Here is a 19,491-nt window from a genome sequence, read left to right as displayed (position 1 = left end):
AAACAAAGTAGAAGAAAAAGAAGAAAGAAAAAAGTTAAAAACTCTCTATTTATACTTATATTACAATACACTAAAATTACTAGTTCTATAACTTGTTAATAGATAATGTAACAATAAATAACAGATAATATAGTAATTAGACAAGCAAACAAATAAAGAAATAAGTATGTGAGAAAATACTAAATATTTGTAATAAAATAATTACCATTCTACAACAAAGAATGTCTACTGCAACTGGTAGTGATATACATGTGAGATATTTATATAGACAAGCAGTAGTAATACAGAAGCTTGCACATTCAAGAATCTACAATACTTCATCAATAACAGAGAAGCTGCAACAATATATGAAAAATACTTCAGTGGCTCTATGTCTCAGAGTTCAAGATCTCTGGGGGGGGGGAGGGGAGGGGGGAGATAGTGTTACAAATATAGATCTAGACCAACCAAGCATCAGACAATGTTAAATGTTCAGAGGTATTTACATGACCCCAACTCTGAACATATAAGAATCATATAATTTGCATGGATTGTGGGAACCTCAGTGTTCAGTCTTCTAGTTAGAGGACCTTTATGTTCTATGCATGACTCCCTTCCATCAGTTGCAGGCATTGTACCTACTTAGCTCTTTCATACTCCTAATCCTGGGAAAACCTACATGACCTACAACCGGTTCTCCTAACAATATTATAGACTCTAGCAGCTTCATAAATAGAGGTAATTTCTTGATTTTTAATAGATTTTATTGTGAGTTCAAGTCTTCCCTCTCTCTCAATTAAATTTGAAGAATTTTTATTGTGAATTGGTGGCATAATTGTGTGTTGAAGTGGAAGAGTTCTTTAATTGAGTGGAATTTTGAAATGGTGATCGGTTCGCTTGGGTGATCGGTTCGCTTGGGTGATCGGCTCGCTTGGGAATTATGTTAGTTAGTTAACGTAATTCCCAAGCGAGCCGATCACCCAAGCGAACCGATCACCATTTCAAAATTCCACTCAATTAAAGAACTCTTCCACTTCAACGCGCAATTATGCCACCAATTCGCAATAAAAATTCTTCGAATTCAATTGAGAGAGAGGGAAGACTTGAACTCGCGATAAAATCTATTAAAAATCAAGAAATTACCTCTATTCGTGAAGCTGCTAGGGTCTATAATATTCCCTACACTACACTCTATGACCGGCTAAAAGGACGAGCTCCACGGGTGAATTTATGCGCAAATTCACACAAATTATCTCCTGCTGAAGAAGATAGGCTAGTTGAATGGGTGCTGGACCAAGCTAAACAAGGAATTCCCCCCCGGCCTGCATTGGTTGAAGATACAGCTAATTATCTTCTTACTATACAGGATTCCACCACCTCCACCAACCCCCCCTTACGCGTTGGCAAGAACTGGGTGTCAAATCTAGTGGCACACCATCCGGAGCTCCAAAGCCGCTATTCCAGACACTATAATCATGACCATGCTAAGTGCGAAGATCAGCAGGTTATGAAGAATTGGTTTAAGACCTTGAGGGATACAATTGCTGAGCATGGGATTCTGCCAGAGAATATATACAACTTTGATGAGACTGGCTTTGCTATGGGACTCTGCACCACTACTAAGGTTATTACTAGTAGTGAGTGCTATGGCAGAGCAAAGCTCCTACAGCCTGGCAATCATGAGTGGGTGACTGTGATTGAAGCAGTGAATGCTTCAGGATGGGCCCTACCCCCCTACATCATTCTCAAAGGTCAGGGCTTGTTGGAAGGGTGGTTTGAAGGCCTTCCAGAAGGCTGGAGGCTAGATGCTAGTCCAAATGGCTGGACTACTGATGAAATAGACCTTAAATAACTTCAACAGGTCTTTATTCCTGTGGCAAATCTACACAGAGTTGGCAGTTCTATCCTTCTTATCCTGGACAGGCACAGCAGTCATCTTACCCCGGAATTCAATCAAATTTGCAAGGATAATGCTATAATATGCCTTTGCATGCCACCTCATTCCTCCCACCTTCTGCAGCCACTAGATGTGAGCATTTTCTCAGTTTTAAAGCAAGCATATGGAGACCTAGTTCAGCAGCAAATGCAGCTTGGATTTAATGCCATTCAGAAGACAGATTTCCTAGATGCTTACCCTACAGCATGCACTGCAGCCTTCAAACCTCAGACTATTCAAAATGGCTTCAAGGCAGCTGGAATAGTGCCCTTTCAACCTGACTATGTCCTCCAGCAGCTGGATATTCAACTACAGACCCCTACCCCCCCACACAGCTCTAGCAATTCAGCCACATCCTGGGTGCTTCAAACACCTAGTAATCCTCGGCAATTACACCGGCAGGCGAATAAGATCAAGGGCTTAGTGGAGGGTCAGCCTCAAGGCTTTGTGGAAGGTTTTGACCAAATTATCAAGGCCTGCGAATACAGAATGGTCAGTGCCACAATTATGAAGAAGCAATACCAGGATATATTCAACACAAATGAGATAGAGAAGCAAAAACACAAGAGATCTAGGCGCCAAATTCAACAAGAAGTAGGAGGTTTAACTAGAGAAGAGATTGAAAGTCTTCTAGGTCCATCTACAGCGCCTGCAGAGCCTGCAGCACCTGTTGAACAAGCAGTTATTCAATCCTGCAATCCCCCACCATCTGAGCCTGCTCCACACCAACAAGCTCCACAACACTGTAGCAATTGTGGCACTCTTGGGCATACAAGATTAAGATGTCCTCAACCAAGTGTAATTTAATTGAATTTAATTGAGCGTCGTTGCGTTGAGATAATTTGAATTCAAAACTAACTAGTTGGGATACGGTGGTTTTGGTGATCGGTTCGCTTGGGTGATCGGCTCGCTTGGGAATTACGTTAACTAGTCGGATTACCTAAGTTAAGAGAAATGCGATTTTCTTCTCTTCTTCGACTTTTCTTCTTCTCTCCCTTCCAGCTTTTGGCCTCCCGCTTACCCTCGCGTGCCACGATCGGACCCGGGCGATGGGTGTGTACCTCCATCGCGAAGCTACCCGATCAATCGGTTCAATGCCACCGCACCCGAGAGCTCAAGCCTGGAATCGACTTGGATGACGAGAGCCCGGTTGCTCTCTCTCTCTCTCTCTCGCGGAGGATCTCAATTATCCGGTTACTGACAACATGTGAACTTTGAGCAATAGAATCGTGAACCCGTTCTTTGTGACCGTCAGTCTGGTCACTGCGACCGTCTTAGAAGCATCGGCTCCCTGATGAGTATCTGCCGCCAAGGACTTGGTCGAAAATCGGAGGAGCGAATGCTACACGTCAAGGCGCAGTAAGGTGATCCAAGTGATGTTCTGCTGGCTTGTTGGCTTGTCCTTACTCGCCCGTGCAAACGCCTCATCACGCCCTTGCACATCTACATGCACACCCTTCCCGAGCCGGTCAACAACTTCGTGGAAAAAGTGTTACAGAGCGTCAAGAGACTAAGCACAGCGCAAGTGATCTAATGTTGACTTGAGGGACACATCTTTCTTCAAAATCCTGCAGTTTACCCATCCCGCTGCATATGAGCAGCGGAATTCCAGATTGTAACAGCTCGGATGAAGAAGAGACTTTATTTTCTTTCTTTCTTGTCCTTTTCCTTTTTTTTTTTTAATGCCGCAGGTTACCATGCACACATTAACTAGTCCTGTCTTGTCAATCATTCATGGATTGGTTAAGTGCAAGCTCTTTTCTTGGCTTCCTGCCAGATCAATTTTAACCAGCAAGTTTGAGGGGATAAATCCTACTTTGTTTTAACAAGTTCGCCGTGGAATGCATCCCCATAGGAACCCTGGGACATCTTTTCTTTTTCTATTTTTATTTCTTATTTTCTCTCTCTGTTGATGCTGTATCTTAGTATTGACAGCACAATCAGAATCCCCTTTATTGCTTCTTTTTGTTATTGATCAATTTTGTTCCGTACACTCTCATCGATAAGCCAACTGTAAGCTCTACCACTACCCCAAACAAAGTGAAATCTTTGTTTTCCAGCTACCCACCTGTTTATCCACGATCACATGCTCCCATTCCTCCGCCCTTGCTCTTCCAGCTCGGGAGCCGTGGGGATCCGCTGGACTATCTTTCGCGCCCAGCCATCTTGCCCAACAACGGATTCCTCGCCAAGTCGATATTCACCCATCCAAGGAAGAGTCTTGGCCCAGAAGAGCCAGTACAAAGCGCCAAGCGCAAAGATCGCGAGCCCAGCAAGACAATGAGTATAATACGGCAGACGCTCATAGACATTACCCACCCTTCTTGGCGGAGGCAGGAACGGTGCTACGGCCAAATACACATTGGAGAAGAAGAAGAAAAAGGTCACCGGCAAGGTAGCGCGAATACCAGGAGACCAGGTGGGATAGCGCTCAGGACAAAAGTAGATATGAAGAAGCCCACCGGAGACCAGGACATTCACGATCGAAAGTGGATATCCGATGAGACTTTGAAAACTGCATGTCAGGCCAATACAGGCAAGGTTGGTAGAAGGGATAGGCTCACTTGAGCAAGAAGTTATAAGCATCTCCTGGCGGCGGCGCCAGCATGACAACCACAGAGACGATATAGTGCTGGAATAGTCCAGCTGCAGGAGAGTTAAAGGGTTTATTACTCGCCCAGAACCGCGAAAACGGCAGAACTCCCTCTCTTCCAAGTGCTTGGACGACTGGAACATGGTTAGCCATTATCTATGTCCAGATGCATACGCACGTACTTCGGCCCTGGGAGAACAAAACAGCCAGGACGTTGCCAAACGCGCAAAAAGCAACGAATGTTGATAGCGCTCGTTCGGCCTTGAACCCAAAAACGTTCCGAAAAAAAGATGCCGCGAGGATGCGCCCGGATAGAAGCATCTCTTCCTTTGGGACGGCAGCAAAATATGCAACATTAACAAGGAAATACAGAATCCCAACCATCGCTACGCCAATAGGTGCTGCTATTTTCAACGTTCGAACCGGATTACGAGTCTCACTCAAGCACTGGCCGATGGTTAGCGAAACGATACGCTGTTGCAAAAACGATGCTGAGCACCATACATAATTCGCATTCGAATAGCCAACGTATGACCAGATGACATTGTACAGGCCCATAACTATGCCATACACCGTGGGTGGCCCTTCACCCCAGGGACGTTCGAAGTTACGAGGCCTGTCTATATTCACAAAGCCGGCACAAGCCAAGAGCCCGCCAACGGCAATGATAAGAATGACAACCAATTTCAAGACACCCAGTGTGTTTTGAATACGGAGCCCCCATTTCACTGCGGTAGCGTGGATAATGAAGGCGACGGTGATGCAGACCAACCCGATGCCGCGTTGATTCCACCGATTGACCTGTACCCCAAAAGCATGAAGAAGGTATTCTCCAAATATAACGCTATTTCCTGCCGCCCAACCCAGGAACAGCGCATATGAAGCGTATATCGCGGTTGCTAGGAACTTTGGTTTTGTATACACATACTCCAGGTAATTCTTTTCCCCACCGTTCCTGTCAGTGGTCCCTCAAGTCAGATATGTCGATGACAGGTTACAAATAAGAAAGGGGACCGGACCGCCTCCTCCACTTACACTGGAATTGCCGTTCCAAACTCCAAATATACAGCCGTACCCGCCATGGTGATGATCATTCCAACGAACCAAACGGTCAACGACATGCCAACGCTCCCAGTCAAAGCCAGGATAGTGCTCGGGGTAGCAAATATCCCCGTCCCAATTATCCTATTAAACACCAAGAAGGTCGCAGTGAACACTCCGATCTGCCTTCGATTGCCCGGAATATCATCGGACACGCACGTCCTCGCCGTGTCTATGGGTTTCCCCCCAACAAAAAAGGATCAGCAACGTTCCCATCGTCAGAGGACCTGATTACCAAAAAGCTCTCAATTCTACTGGTCGTCAGTGCATACATACCCAATTTCTCCAGAGCATGAGGACTTATCTCCTGGGACAACTGGCTCTTTCCAATCCGATTGGATGGGATATCCGCGGAGGCTAGAGTAGACACGTCGCTCCCGTTCCCGGGAGAGGAGATAGGCTCGATATCAGCGTTCTCAACATGCGCCATAGGGGGAGGTTCCAAAGGAGGGACTCGTCAGATGCTGTTTAGCTTTTGATTGATTCTATATATTCATCGTGCGATCGGCAAGCAAGAAAAAGGGAAGACAAGAAAATGTTTTTGGGCACCAATTGGGATAGAACCACACACGGCAAGAGGTGTAGAGGATGCAACTCCCATTTTTGACACGGCCTATCCAGGAAGGAACAGCGGCAGAAGGAAAGGCGCCTCCAGAAGCCGGTTTTGCGCGGGAAAGATCGCCGCGAGGGACGAACCGATATCTCTGGCGAAGGTCAGAGACAGAGCAGCCTTCAAGAGATATATATACGGCAGTGCATTCTCCCATACAATCAAATTTCCATAAGAGCAGGGAAAGCCAAGGATCATAGTAAGAATAATAATAATATAATGATGTTCATAAATATATAATGTCTTAGCTGCTCGAGGCAGACTCCAATCCCACTTAGCAAAGCATAGATGCAAAAATCACACAGATCCATATCGCCCGCCCATCAGTCATAGAATAGATTTGATCAACACTCGAAGCCAGGGCTGCCAGCCATCCCAAACAGCACCTGTATATCTCTCCCATCCTCATACTCCCAGTGAAGTTTCCCGCCCATAGACTTCCACAGCATGCCGACCAAATCCAGCCTATCTCGCCGAAACCGGAAATCAGAATCGTCGTTAACATAAAAACACAAAGGTAGCTCTCAGGTTCCAAGCAGATCAACACCGACTGCGAAGACGACAGTAGAGTCGAAAGGATAAAAGAGGCTGAAAAAAAGAAGAAGATAAAATAAAATAGAAAGAAAGAAAGAAAGAGAGAAAGAACCATAAAATGCTAGGTTCACACTTTCAAAAACACTTCAATGTTCTTCCTTCCCAGAGCTCATTGCTAAACTCCTCAAAGGCCCCCAATTCTGTAAACTCCAAGTCCCAGAAATAGTTGAAAGATGATAAAATGCGAGCAATTGCCTCCAGGTTCACTTTAGACCCTCTTTGTTTTGAAAACTCACAGGAGGAAAAGAGTGCACACCAAACGCCAAATGAAGTTGTAATCCAAAAGGAATGCAATCAGTCTTCCGTTAAGAGGTGCAGTCATTGTGTCATGCCACAGTATATGCAGCATAGAAATCGAATCAAAAGAATCTCAGCACAGCTCCATCTGTGCCGTTTTGAGATAAAGCGGTCATGCTGATGGATGCCCAATGCGAAATAGAGGAGAGGGCTGGCTCGAACCCTGAAAAAAAAAATCACAAACGTGCAGGAGAGGAGGCATTAGACTCTCAATCAAGCACCACTCAGTAGGCTGTTTTGTTCGACGCTTGCCCAGTATTTTCAAATGCAGTATTGTACGGGATCCAATAGTCACAAACTTCATGGCGAGAGGACTATCGGAATTCAGGTGAAAATAGGCGAAACCTTCGGAGCCGTAAAGTGGCGGTATAAGTATCTTTGGATATTCACTTGGGAAAGGGCCACAGAATGGAGCAGCCAACTCTCTACCGATTAAAGATCTTACACCCCCACGAGGCTGCAAAGCAACTCTCTTATTTAGCAGCGCTTGTTTAGCGTGCTTTTACCGAGACGATGGTTGAGGTACAACTGGTGACGCCACTGGGGGTTGACAGGCTGGAGTTCTCGCAGGAGATACCATAGCAGGAGCCGAGGTCCTCTTCGTCATCAGCGCAATTTTCTTTTTCAGCGCTGTGAGCCTAATGCGTATGCTAGAAACCACTTTAGATTTGTTAGTAAAAACAATACTTCATGTATGCATGCAAATTCCAAGGACACATACGTTTTACCACAATCTCCCGGTCTTCGCCTTGAAGACCATTAACTTCTCCGTTCTCTTCCTTCGATACCGTATTCGCGGCTTCGCCCGCGCGCTCGCCACTTAATTGAGGATCCTCGTCGCTTTCCAACACGGCCTCAAGCATCCTTATCGCTGTCATGTATGCAATTTCACAGCCCGGAAGGTCCTCCCCAGTAAGTTCGTTAATGGCAGCTGTTCTGGACATCTCGAGCGCCCTGTCGTACATTAACTTTTCCGCAGTGATGCCCGAACTGATAACAACTTGATCAGAGGAATGAGCAAGAGCACCGACGGACACCCGTCCAACCTGACTGGCATGGTGTGCATGATCGTAGGGAAGCTGTCTCTGAGCATCCAACAGCTTGAGCCGGGAATATTCGGCTTTTTGGAGTACTTCATTGAACCGGTTTCGGACCCATTGCACCACGTTATTTACGCGGCACCCAACATTGACATTTGGTGAGTTTCCTATGGTCTCCCCACGGTTTTTGCGAGCCCACCAGGCTCCAGCAATATCCATCGACTTAGCCAGCAACGAGAGAGCTTTCACGTAGAGTACAAGAGCTTCTTCCGATAGTGTGAAAATTGCGTCTACTGTTAAGCCGGTATCGTTCGCTTCAGGTGTGTCCACTGCTTCCGGGCTAACCACTGGTTTGATAGCAGTGTCCGCTTGCATAGAAGGTGTCAGAGGAGCCAGTTGTTTGTACTTCACTTCGGCAAATCCATAGACCACATCGCTGCGGGTGGCAATCTCCTCAATGATGTGTAAGACCTTGGTATCCTCATCCAGCGGAGGTTGAATTTTAGCTCCATCTCCGACAACGGCAAGGTTCCCTTCAGCAAGGGGGTAGGCTGGAAACGCATTGTAGCCTATGGGTGGAGACCTTCCAGCTTTGGTTAACGCAAGAGGAGGCGAGAAGCTGACACCAAAAAGTCGTCCGCTGGCCTTGTTGAGCGCCTTGGATATAGCCGAAGTTGCAGATGTTGGGCTGGGGCCATATCTTCGGTCATAGGAATTATGACGATTGTGAGTAGATCCTGTACGTGGTCGATTGTAAGCGGTGGCCACTGCCCGGGACATAGCGTCACGAGGAGAGCTAGATAATTGAGGAGTGGCAGTAGTTGTGGCACGACGAATAATTGCTCCAGCTTGCTTCGTTATCAGTTGTTGGTGCTGCTGCTGGAAACGGGGGCTTGCAGCCAGCTCGTCGGCGAAGGCATTAACCTCTACTGCTCGTTTCTCCACCACCACATAGTCCCGTTCAAATGCCACATCCTGTGCTGCGCGCTCTCTTTCTGAGTCCAAAATGTCGTCAATCCGCTGATCAGACGAGTTTTTCCTGCTTGTGGCCCTCTCTTTAGCTGGGCTAGGAGGCCCTGGCTGCTCCGTAACGGGTCCCTTTGCATTGTGGTCGCGAAGTTCCTCCTTGCTCGGGGAACCAGTCACTGAGGCAACACTGGCTTTCCGGGCCTTAACTGCCACACGCTGTAAATCAGGATTTTCTCGGCTCCCAACGTGATGCACAGCAGGACTAGTAGCTGGGCGAGTAAAATTGCTTGGGGGCGGTCGAGGAGAAGAAGCGCTGCTAGCGGGGCGATCTTCTAGTTTTCCGTCGCTGGTACGCGAGGGCAAAGGATCTCGCCGGGCAGCGTGCGCAGCGTGACGAGAATCTCTCTCCCTCTGCGCCTGCAGATCTTCGTCGACAAGCCCCGGAATATTACCCTTAACCACGGATGACTCGAAGAAGTCCTTGAAGCTGAGACGCTCCACCGGGTTCCGTTTCAGCAGGCTCCGGATCAGTTTCTTTAACGGGGGGGAGGCTTCAGTTTGAATTGGGAATCTGATGTTGTCCTCTCCCTGTTCAATCTTCCGAAGCAAGTCGACATGGTTACCGGCTCTAAACGGAGACTTTCCTACCACCATTTCAAACAAGACCGTCCCAACGGACCAGAGGTCGGCCTTCGCATCGTACTTTTCGTATCTCAGAATCTCAGGAGCCATGTAGAGCGGGGAACCACAGAGGGTTTCGGCAAGAGACGTGGCGGGCAATGACCGAGCGAATCCAAAATCGGCAATCTTCAGCATCGGCAGCGACTCTACTCCTACCAACGGGGTGAAGGAATCTTCCCTAGTCTTGTAAGGAACTATTCTAAGTAGACCTTTTGCATACGTGCTCGGCGGTGGATTAAGAAGGAGGTTCTGGGGCTTTAGATCACGATGGATAAGATCTTTGGTACGGAGAAACTGCAGGGCGCTGGCAAGTTGCTTTAAGAAATGACGAACGATCACCTCGTTTAAGCCCCCCGCGGGAGGATTAGGGTATTTGGCTATCATGTCCCTTGTAAGTTCATGCTTGCTCAACGTATCGCGCTTCCGGATGAAGAGGGAGAGGTCCCCGAGAGCGCAGTATTCCATGACCAGGTGGATGCATGATGTTGACTCGTCGCAATCTATAAGCGCAACGATGTGAGGATGCTGAAGGCCCTTTAAAATCTCAATCTCCAGTTTCAAGTTGTCCTTCAGCTTCGGATTGAGCGAGCTTATATTTACTGCTTTGATCGCCACACAGGACCGATATTTCTAAGGTGGACACTGTCAGCAGACAAGATACCCAAAAGTTCCATAGACAAGATAAAACCAAACACGTCATATACAAAGCCCCCCCTTTCTCTTTCCCCCCAAGTAACGCATCGTATATTCAAAGACTAGCACCAAGTGAAGCCGGAAGGATGAGGGCACTCACGTTATGGATACCCTGGTAGACAGTTGCAAAGCTGCCACGCCCTATCTCCTCTATCTTGGTATACTTGCCAAGGATCACGTCCCTCGTGTCTCCATCTCCATCCCCTTTCGATCGTCTCGAGCTCGTCTTTGGTGACTGAAGGGCGGCCATCGTCACGGCCAGGTCCTTGATGCGGTGTCTATCAACCCAACAACCCCTGTTACGCCTGCGGCTACGGCACTGGTCGTAGTGTCCCGATGCACGGGCCCATCAGGGGCGAGCGGATACGTTTTGATGGGAGATGGGTAAAACGATGTCGAAGCTATATTCGTGGGCCAGGCGGGATGGGAAAAACAATGGGTGGAGGTGGCCGTATAACTGATGCCAGGCAGCAGAGACGTTAGCGACAGACAGCAAGATGCGGTGTGCCTTCCCTCAGAACAAACAGCCCACCCATGGAAGCTTCCATGAGCTGTGGTTGATCGCTGACGCAAGGAGAATCGTCGGGCAGCACGAGATAAGATGGGAGATGGAGAGAAAACAACCTCAAACAAGGATGTAAAAAAGCATCAAGAAATGATAGAGGGCCTTCTAAGGATGATAGATGACTGGCACATACCAAGAAATCAAGCAGTTCAGGAACGGGTGGTGGTGGAACTCCCAAGGTACGGCGATGATGTATGGCGGATACAATACAATACAGAGATGGGAGCAGGATGATAAGCAGCAGATGAACAACGTGATACAGATCAGATAGATTAGATACCGCCCAGGAGAGTTAGTTGGGTTTAAAAAAAAACGTAGACGTTATGTATATATGTGAGAGTTAAAAAAAATACACACATACACATATATAAATATATATACGGAGATAAATTTGTCAGGGCGACAACGGGTGTTGTTGGAGGATGTAGAAATGCAGAGGTTAATGACTAGACTAACATGCGATGGGCAGAACGAAGGTTGGGGGGAATTCACTGCATGACCTCAATCAGGGATTCATATGTACCGGTACCTTGTTAACTCATAATCCTCACCTCAGACCAAAGTACATGGGGAACCACCAGCCCGCCGCCGCCTCTGATTGGGGAAGTCGGAAGAACAAGATGTACATGGGTCGAAAGGCAGGCTTACATGTCTACGTGTGACAGGTCAACGGGCGGGAGAGCATTCCCCGGCCAAGATGCGAGCCGGATTGCTGTGTTGGTCCTGGCAGAAGAGCAACAGCCGCCTGGGTAGGTTTAAGCCCCAAGGCAGCGCGCAGAGGGCGAGAGGTACCGGTACATTTGTCGGTGCATGGGCCCAGGCCGCTTCGGGTTTAGTGGCTGCCGAAACCGCTGGGGGACTGGCCACGGTGGCTTGGCACGCTAGCACCCACCTCCCCGTGACTCAATCCTCCGTCGCCGCCCAAGTACCGGTACTTCGCTGCCCGCGCGAATCAGCGCACCGGGCGAGGTAGCTAACGACTTCTGTACTCCGTGGGGGACTTTGTACCTCCTCGCAGCAGCACGCCATCCCCCATCGGGAATCGTCACCAGGGGTTCCACAGCACACCGCGCCGTCCGCTTCGTCCATCCACCGTCTGCAACGGTTTCGCCATTCCCCAGTCGACAGCCGGCTGATGTGCGCTGTTTCATGCCTGGGTGATCTGTCTGTTCCACCTCCAGGAAAATGCGCTTGGGTGTCGTCACCCGGTTGTACTGTCACCCGCGACGCCCTCACCGCCCAGACCGGTCTCGAAGCCACGCATGGCAGAGCGCCTCACCGTCCAAAATTTAATTTAAAAAAAATAAAAATAAAAATAAAATATAAAAATTCAAGGGAAAGGAATATAGGGTGCACAACAACGGCCCAACAACTGCAGATGCTGGATTCCGTTAACCGTCCATCCAGCACGTCTACAGAAATAAAACTGCTCTCGAATAACCGCTGGGTCGAGGAGCCTGAGCCGAAAATTACCGGGACGATAGCCACTCCACACCCTGAAAACACCACGCCCGCCGACCGAATTTATATCGCCATCATACTCCCAAGTTGGTGTGATCCAAGTCTCACGGCTCTACGAGGGAGTACTCTCTGTCTGGGATCCGGATATCGGCCTACAGACCCAGGCATCGCAGGGATCCGGCCCATCTCACTAATGCTCCGTACGGCCCAACGACTTCCTGTCAGGCATCATTGATTTCGGCATCAAAGTGAAGTTACTCTATTCTGGTAAACTGGGCACTGGTTCCGGAGCCGCCATGGCTGCCTTTCGTCACTCAACGGTGTTTTCTTTGGAGGATAAAAGAGGCTGATCTGTAATCCATAGCCATCGAATGTAGGTAACCAACACAAGCTCCACGTCCCCGATAAAACACAACAAGTCTATCATCTTTTAAAAAATGTACTGACCAGGAAGACTTCATCCTACCATAATCATCATATTCTCATCCCCCGTACAAGCAGCCACAGCACCAGCGGGACAACAACATTATCATTCCCACCCGTCAGCACAGCCTCCGTAAAACTTGACCCGGCCGCCGCCAGCATCGCCTTAACCAGCGTATCCAGCGCCGATATCTCGGGCAACCAGCCCCCGACGACCAGCCAAACCCTCGCCGCAACGATACCGACAAAGACAGCTACGGCGAACGCAAAGCTGCCTTCCAGGCTTTTGTCTCCTCCCCAAAACCACTTTTTCCGTCCATACCTCCGGCCAACCAACGATGCTGCTGCGTCGCCCATCCCCACACATATCACGCCGCTGACCATGCTGATATCTCGCTCTTCGATCTCCCAACCAACCCACGGCCAGTCTCCCCCGTGTCGTGCCCCGGCAAGGGTGAGCCAGAGCGGTATACCGCAGCCAATCAGAAGAAAAATGTGCGAGATGATCACAGGACCGCGGTAGTCCCTCCCGTCGATGTACGGGGCAAGAAAGCACGTAATCGGCTTAGAAATAGGCGGGACCTGCGATGCTCTAAAGAGCTCCAGAAGCAAGAAGATGGCAAGGATCAGCGTCATGGCCAGTGCAGTGAACGCCGGATCCACGAAGGTCGTAGGGAAAAACATGGCCACCATCATGCCGTGGAAGATCTTGCGCCGGGTGTCTACCTCGACGATGGTGCTCAGTCGGATTACCAGCGCCATGCCCACGACGAGAACGAGCATGCAGTAAGCGCAGATGACGAGCCGGGTGTTGGCTTCACCAAAGGTATCGCGTCGGAGATGCTCAATCCATCCCAATCGGCAGAATTCAGCGGCCTTGTCAGACCAAGGGGGTAAACTTGCCCAACCGTCGAAACCGGACATCACAAGCCAAAATCTGAGCGAAGGGATATTTCCAAACAGGTAACCAACAGCCCATCCAAAGGGCTCCTGGCCCTGGAGGGCGTTTTGACTAATATACGATCGGACCGGGACCAGGATTATAAGTAGGATAATGAGATACACGAACATGGCGTACGCCCATTTTCGAACTCTGGCTTGGACCAAGGTCAATGACAAGAACGGCCGAAGGGTAGGAGGCAAGGATCGCTTCCGGCGGCCGCTGGGTGTAGTTCTGGCATCGCCCACCGTAGAGAACGTATGTCGTCGTCGTCGGTGGCTGCACAAACCGCTAGTCCCGTCGAAAGAAGGCTCATGAACGTCAATCGTGTCCACGACAGAAAACGATTGTTGGCGTTTCGACCTAGGCGGTGTCCATCGTACTTCATGCCCAAGTCGAGCATTCGCAGAAACAAACCATCCGTCAGCATCGTCAGACTGAGACTGGTATCCGTCTTTCAAAGAATCATATACTTTGTCACAGACTTGACGGTCAATCGAATTCCAACGCCCCTCCGATTGGCTTTGGCTGAGTGACGGTCTTCGAAACTTCCATGAAGGGATTCTCGCCAATACAATCTCCCAGAAGAGGACATCCTTGCATGATATATATACACTCAGCCCGCCAAGCCACAGAAGTGCCTTGAAAATCTCAGCCTGGGGTGATTCGGCGAATAGGAGGATATTTATCAACCCAGTAGCCAGAAGAGGAATTTCAGCTGGCAATAGGCTAGTCGTGACAAGGGACTGTAGAACGGAAGCCACAGCCTGATGAAGCGGAAAAAGCAGAACCAGTATTTCCGGGTTTATGTTGAGCAAAGTCAGGACCTTGGGTGGATTTTCTGCCTTAAATGAGAATTCAGCCACAATCGATGGGACAATCGTGATGGCCCAGTGAGTGAGGCTGTATCCATGGGCCATATAATGAAGAGGGACAACATATGGTGGTAGAGAAGATATGCAGAGTATTATATTCGGTAGGAGTAGGGTATGTGCGGTCTTTCCCAGCGATAACGCCACCAGCACGGGCAGATATATGGGGTATATTAACGGAGCGGGATCAAGGTCGCGGGAAAACGGAAAAAAGGCGATTGCTCTTAAAACTGACCAATGCAGCCTGCGAAGGTATATCCGTAGGGGAAGTATAGCGTATAGGGTTGCGGAAAGGATTATATATGCCCATAGCTCTAACACGTTAAGATCAGCGCTGAAATCAAGGCACCTTGTTCTTGAAAGAGTATACCTCTCCTCCAGTCTCGGACGACAGAGCGGACTTCCTGTGGTAAAAGCGCAGCGGCGGCAACTGTAAGAATCCAAACAGTCTCACAAAGCCTTCTTAGAACTTCCACCCTCCACCTTCTCCTACTTCTGCCCCGTTGCCGCAGAGACACCAGCTGGTCCTCCGTCGACTCCGCCGAGCGTTTCCTCCTGCCTCTCCGAATGGCTCTCAATCTGTCCGAAATCTCCGAACCTTCATCCTCATCCGTCCCAACCGTAACCCTCCGCGACGGTGGAGCAGGTAGCCCCTTCAAGACGCCATTCCCTTCGTCGTCCGCGTCCGTCCCGCTATCGCTTGAAGTCCTCCGGCTCTTCACCCATACAGAACTATACTCACTCGACCCAGTCTCCGAGCCGAATTGTTCTATCCGTCGCCGGCGGTACGGGTGCGGAGATCTTGAGAGCCTGCGGAGGGATTGATTCCGGGCGACAATCTGGATATGAGAAGGGTGATGGGCTGCATCTTCGTTGGGGCTGTTGTCGGCGTCGTTGGATGCCATGCGATCTATATGCGGAGATAGGAGAAGGGGACTGCGTACCCGGGGGGGGGGGGGGGGGGTTGTTTTGTGCTATGATGGTCGTACTGGGTGACTCCGGGCTGCCATGCTGAGGAGCATGAGCGAGAGATGGCTTGGAGCTGCGGGCAAGGTGACGTTCCAGTAAACCGGCAGGATATTGCGATAGGAGCACTTTCGAGAGTCTAAAGAAATAGAGAGATAGCCCTTCATTCGATTCAGGCTCGACTGGCAGCTGGAATTTGTATGTTTGTGGCTGTCAGGCGATCAAGCTCCAGATTGGGTTTCACATGCCAGGAGCCTCGAACCACGTCGCCAAAGCGGCGGCCAAGACAAACAGCGGATCTTTCTTCACGCAAGGCTTACATGATTCTTCAGCAGGCTATGGCCAGTCTGTCCTGTTTTATGCTTCCGTGGGTACTTTAATATATCTGTAAGTACATACATATATACACTTTCACACCAATGTGCTATTTGTCGTATTTGTGGCACATCACACACTATTGGGATCCTTGCGAGGATCTCGAATGCAGGACAAGTGCTGCAGAGAGCTCCCTTCCACCACAACCCCAGACAGACCTGCAGGGCACAATTTGCGCTAGCAATTTCACGCACAATGCGGGCAAGGGAGTATATATGGTAGCTTGGTAATGCGTCCCGTCCTTCAAGCGCCTTCTTGCCAAATACATGGCCTGTTCTATGGATTTTTCGACATCTTCAGGTTTCACTTTTTCAATGCCGATGGCAAGATGTGTGCCAAACTCAGCACCCTCAGAATGACTAATGGAGATCCCTTCAGAGCTATCCTCGGTGATATCGACATGGGCAGACCGGACCCCTAGCCCCTGCCATTCAATGTCGCTACCGCGTGGGAGCTCATCGACTTCGACGGCCAGGAATGGCGGTATCTTGGATGAGGGTCCAACGATACCAAAATCAGGGAGCGCCCTGGTGGCTTTTTTGTTGCTGCCGAAATCTTGCTTGCGGCCATATTTGATATCCCACGCGTCCAGCATTGAGTCTTCTTCGTCATCCTCATCTCCCGATGGGCTGCTGCCCGTGTTCATCCTCTCCCAGATATCTGATGCAACGGCGGCTTTTGACGATATGCCAGTATCTTGTGCGATAAAGGCTACAGCGCCCAGCCACCAATTAACGCACATCGCACCCCCTATCCTCCACAGATGCTGTAGAGAAAGGACGGTATGATGAATAAATGACGAAAGCGGATCTGTGAAGGCAACATCTGGCCTCGCCAGCTCCATCGACGCTGGATCCAAGGGTATCTGACCTGCAATATACACCAATCCCCCATCTTGCTCGAACCCAGATTGCTTGTCCCGCGGCACCCCAACGGCTTGCGAGTAAGGGCCAATATTCGCGGGCGCCCAATATGACCGTGATTGGACGTGCAGGCCTTTCCGGTGGACCGGTGATCCGAGATCTAAAATGAAAGATACGAGGATATCTATCCCTGGTGGGAGCCTATTCCCACAGGCGACAGTTGCCCGTGCTGGAGGGTTGGGCTTTGTGAATAATGATCCGTAGACGGAATTAATGGAAGCGAAATCATCCATAGATCGGAGAAGGATGGTGGTGTAAACGATATCATCTGGGGTGACGGCGCCGAGCTCCTGTTCGTGAGTACGGAGGGCATCCGTTAGCTTTGTCATAATGGATTTCATCTGCGTCGCGGAGTCTTGTCCGGCCTCGGGAGCAGACAGATTAGATATCACCCAGATGTTATCCATCTTTGATTGAAGCGTTTCGACGGCCCAGGTCTTGTCTGCCTCAGGATATGGTAGTTCACGGGATTCTTTTCTCAAGGCGTATTGCCCTGTACTTGCTAGGATCCTTTCATACACCAGCTTGAACCCATCGTCAAACAGTTGCGGAATCCGTAGTTCATTTACACTTCCCATGTCGTCTATTCCCATCTTTTCGACGCAGCTTGCGCTTTTTAGCTTCACAAAGGCAGCGCCTGCCTCTCCCCTCTCCCGTTCCACACCCCGGACCTGAATTCTCTTCTGCCACAGTTCTTTCGGCCCATCCAGGGCCAAACTCTCATACTCCCCCCCTTCACCCAGCACCGCTCCCTCCACTCCCTCCTCCAACAGCATCCCCATCCTCTTCACCAACACCCTTCTTAGCCGACCATCTCCGGCCGAAACATTCTCCCACAGCATCCCCTCATCCATCCCACCGCTCGCAACCTTGATAATCCTCGCCTCACACCCACAAGCAGCCATATCCTCCAGTAACCCGGCAACGGCAGCGACTGGGCGCGCAGGCAGCCCAGCCCGCTGCACCGGCGGCGGCAGATACGGATACATCCACAACCAAGCAAGCGGCACCAACCCCAATCTCCCCGCCACATTCTCAATCCTAGTACGCTGGTACGTCGAGAGGATCGCACCCGCCGACACTGCGTTCACCTCCGGATGCGCCCTCATGACATCCTGCAGGAGATAAAGCAAACATTCCGTCTCATCCTCTTCCCCTCCTCCTCTTCCTCCTTCTTCTCCTCCTCCCTCCTGGCGCGACTGCGTCGCGGGAGTTTGATAGTCCCGCGCCGTATCCACCGCCGTGCCCCTGATTTCTCTTCGATAGAGTGGTACATCCAATGCTTCTTGATACAGAGGTATGATACTATATCCGATCGTCTGGTACATGTAGCTATCCATATCTTCTTCCTCCCGTTCCGGCCTATCATCATCATCATCGTCATTATTGTCGTCACCTCTACCTCTCCGCGTCAAGGGCGGATGCAGGTTCGCCAACGCCACCAGCCTATGCCCATTCTTCAGGCAATGTAAGATGGAATAGAGCGAATCCTTCCCGCCCGATATCAATGCCACGACGTTTAGCTGCTGTGGCATGGTGACTGAGATGTGGGGAAACGGGATTTCACGTTTAGATCACCCGGAACGGGGGTGTGGACATCGCAAAGCACAAGTAATACTAAGTAATTAGGTACGTGACTGGAACAACTTGAAATATTGTATGGTATTGTCAAAAAAAAAAAAAAAAAGAGGAGTTTTCAGGGGGCGGATACCTAATTTTCCAGTCCCCGAGAAGTGGTTTGAGAGTGCAGTCCAGCGGAGTTTGATGCCCGGGAAGTTCCCAAAAATAGCCTGCTGGAAATTGCGTGGGTTGCAAAAAAAAAAAAAGGGTAAAAAGAAAATAAAGCGGCCAGTCTCGATTCCGCCCACTCCGTTGCTGGAGACGACTTGCGCCTTCATCTCCGAAGACCCAAAAGAAAAGGAAAAAAAAAAAAAAAAAAAAAAAAAAAAGGAAAATCAATGGGGGTACTTCGTTACCGTCCGCATGTCTAGAATACCCGCTCATTTCCTCATCTACTCCGTAGATACTCCGTAGTTACAGCCATTCCGGGCCAAGTTGCACGGCATCTCGCCCGGCTCGCGCGTCACACCGAAAGCACAAACAATCCCATCGTCCTACCCTGCACTCCACCCTGCATGTAGCCGTCGAAGCTGCAGGGCGAGAATAAAAGAAAGGTATACGCAACCTATCACAAGCCATTTCACGGTGACGGGTTACATTTTGTGCCAACTATTCTCACTTTGATTCTTTTTTTTTTTTTTTTTTTTTTTTTTTTTTTTTTTTTTTTTTGGTATATCTAGATTTCTAATGACCTGGAGAGACACTCATCGGAAGCTCGAATCTGCTAGTAATAAAAAAGGGTGTTAAACAAGACGTGCAAAGATCGAAGAGTAATAACTAGGCAATAAGGCAAAGAAAAAAGAAAAAGAAAAAAAAAAAAAAAATTCGGTTGAGAATAAGACAAAGTTGTCTT

General features: G+C 49.3%; 4 protein-coding genes across 4 annotated transcripts; all 4 read right to left on the bottom strand.

Moving 5' to 3' along the window:
* Positions 1 to 3,997: 3,997 nt before the first annotated feature.
* Positions 3,998 to 6,039, bottom strand: D8B26_004511 (uncharacterized protein; the record flags this gene model as incomplete). The annotated part of the gene is made up of 6 exons (XM_066124508.1): positions 3,998 to 4,421; positions 4,480 to 4,642; positions 4,691 to 4,955; positions 5,013 to 5,463; positions 5,544 to 5,781; positions 5,886 to 6,039. 6 exons carry the CDS (start codon positions 6,037 to 6,039, stop codon positions 3,998 to 4,000), a joined length of 1,695 nt encoding a protein of 564 aa, XP_065980589.1.
* A 398-nt stretch (positions 6,040 to 6,437) lies between these two features.
* ATG1 (Serine/threonine-protein kinase) lies at positions 6,438 to 11,379 on the bottom strand. Its single transcript, XM_003065030.2, has 4 exons — positions 11,192 to 11,379; positions 10,594 to 10,950; positions 7,832 to 10,430; positions 6,438 to 7,770 (listed from the first exon to the last, which is right to left on the bottom strand). The coding sequence occupies exons 2-4, from the start codon at positions 10,741 to 10,743 to the stop codon at positions 7,613 to 7,615; spliced, it is 2,907 nt and encodes a 968-aa protein (XP_003065076.1). The 5' UTR covers positions 10,744 to 10,950; positions 11,192 to 11,379; the 3' UTR covers positions 6,438 to 7,612.
* Positions 11,380 to 12,394: 1,015 nt separating this feature from the next.
* On the bottom strand, positions 12,395 to 15,882 carry D8B26_004509 (uncharacterized protein). The gene is made up of 2 exons (XM_066124507.1): positions 15,125 to 15,882; positions 12,395 to 15,068 (listed from the first exon to the last, which is right to left on the bottom strand). Exons 1-2 carry the CDS (start codon positions 15,657 to 15,659, stop codon positions 12,994 to 12,996), a joined length of 2,610 nt encoding a protein of 869 aa, XP_065980588.1. The 5' UTR covers positions 15,660 to 15,882; the 3' UTR covers positions 12,395 to 12,993.
* Positions 15,883 to 16,174: 292 nt separating this feature from the next.
* D8B26_004508 (uncharacterized protein) lies at positions 16,175 to 19,346 on the bottom strand (the record flags this gene model as incomplete). The annotated part of the gene is made up of 2 exons (XM_003065028.2): positions 16,175 to 18,558; positions 19,331 to 19,346. 2 exons carry the CDS (start codon positions 19,344 to 19,346, stop codon positions 16,175 to 16,177), a joined length of 2,400 nt encoding a protein of 799 aa, XP_003065074.2.
* Positions 19,347 to 19,491: the final 145 nt, after the last annotated feature.

This window comes from Coccidioides posadasii, chromosome 2, assembly GCF_018416015.2.
Source record: "Coccidioides posadasii str. Silveira chromosome 2, complete sequence".
Taxonomy (NCBI): Eukaryota; Fungi; Ascomycota; class Eurotiomycetes; order Onygenales; family Onygenaceae; genus Coccidioides; species Coccidioides posadasii.
The sequence above is the reverse complement of the archived record's forward strand: the minus strand, read 5'-3'. Positions and strand labels throughout refer to the sequence as shown.

What these genes read in the sequence shown, in the direction of transcription:
- ATG1 (XM_003065030.2), bottom strand. Translation starts at nt 10,743, where the DNA reads ATGGCCGCCCTTCAGTCACCAAAGACGAGCTCGAGACGATCGAAAGGG. An exon ending in TCTACCAGGGTATCCATAAC is followed by an intron (nt 10,431 to 10,593) that starts GTGAGTGCCCTC and finishes TGTCCACCTTAG; the next exon opens with AAATATCGGTCCTGTGTGGC. An exon ending in CCGGGAGATTGTGGTAAAAC is followed by an intron (nt 7,771 to 7,831) that starts GTATGTGTCCTT and finishes ACAAATCTAAAG; the next exon opens with TGGTTTCTAGCATACGCATT.
- D8B26_004509 (XM_066124507.1), bottom strand. Translation starts at nt 15,659, where the DNA reads ATGGCATCCAACGACGCCGACAACAGCCCCAACGAAGATGCAGCCCAT. An exon ending in CGTCCGAGACTGGAGGAGAG is followed by an intron (nt 15,069 to 15,124) that starts GTATACTCTTTC and finishes TTAACGTGTTAG; the next exon opens with AGCTATGGGCATATATAATC.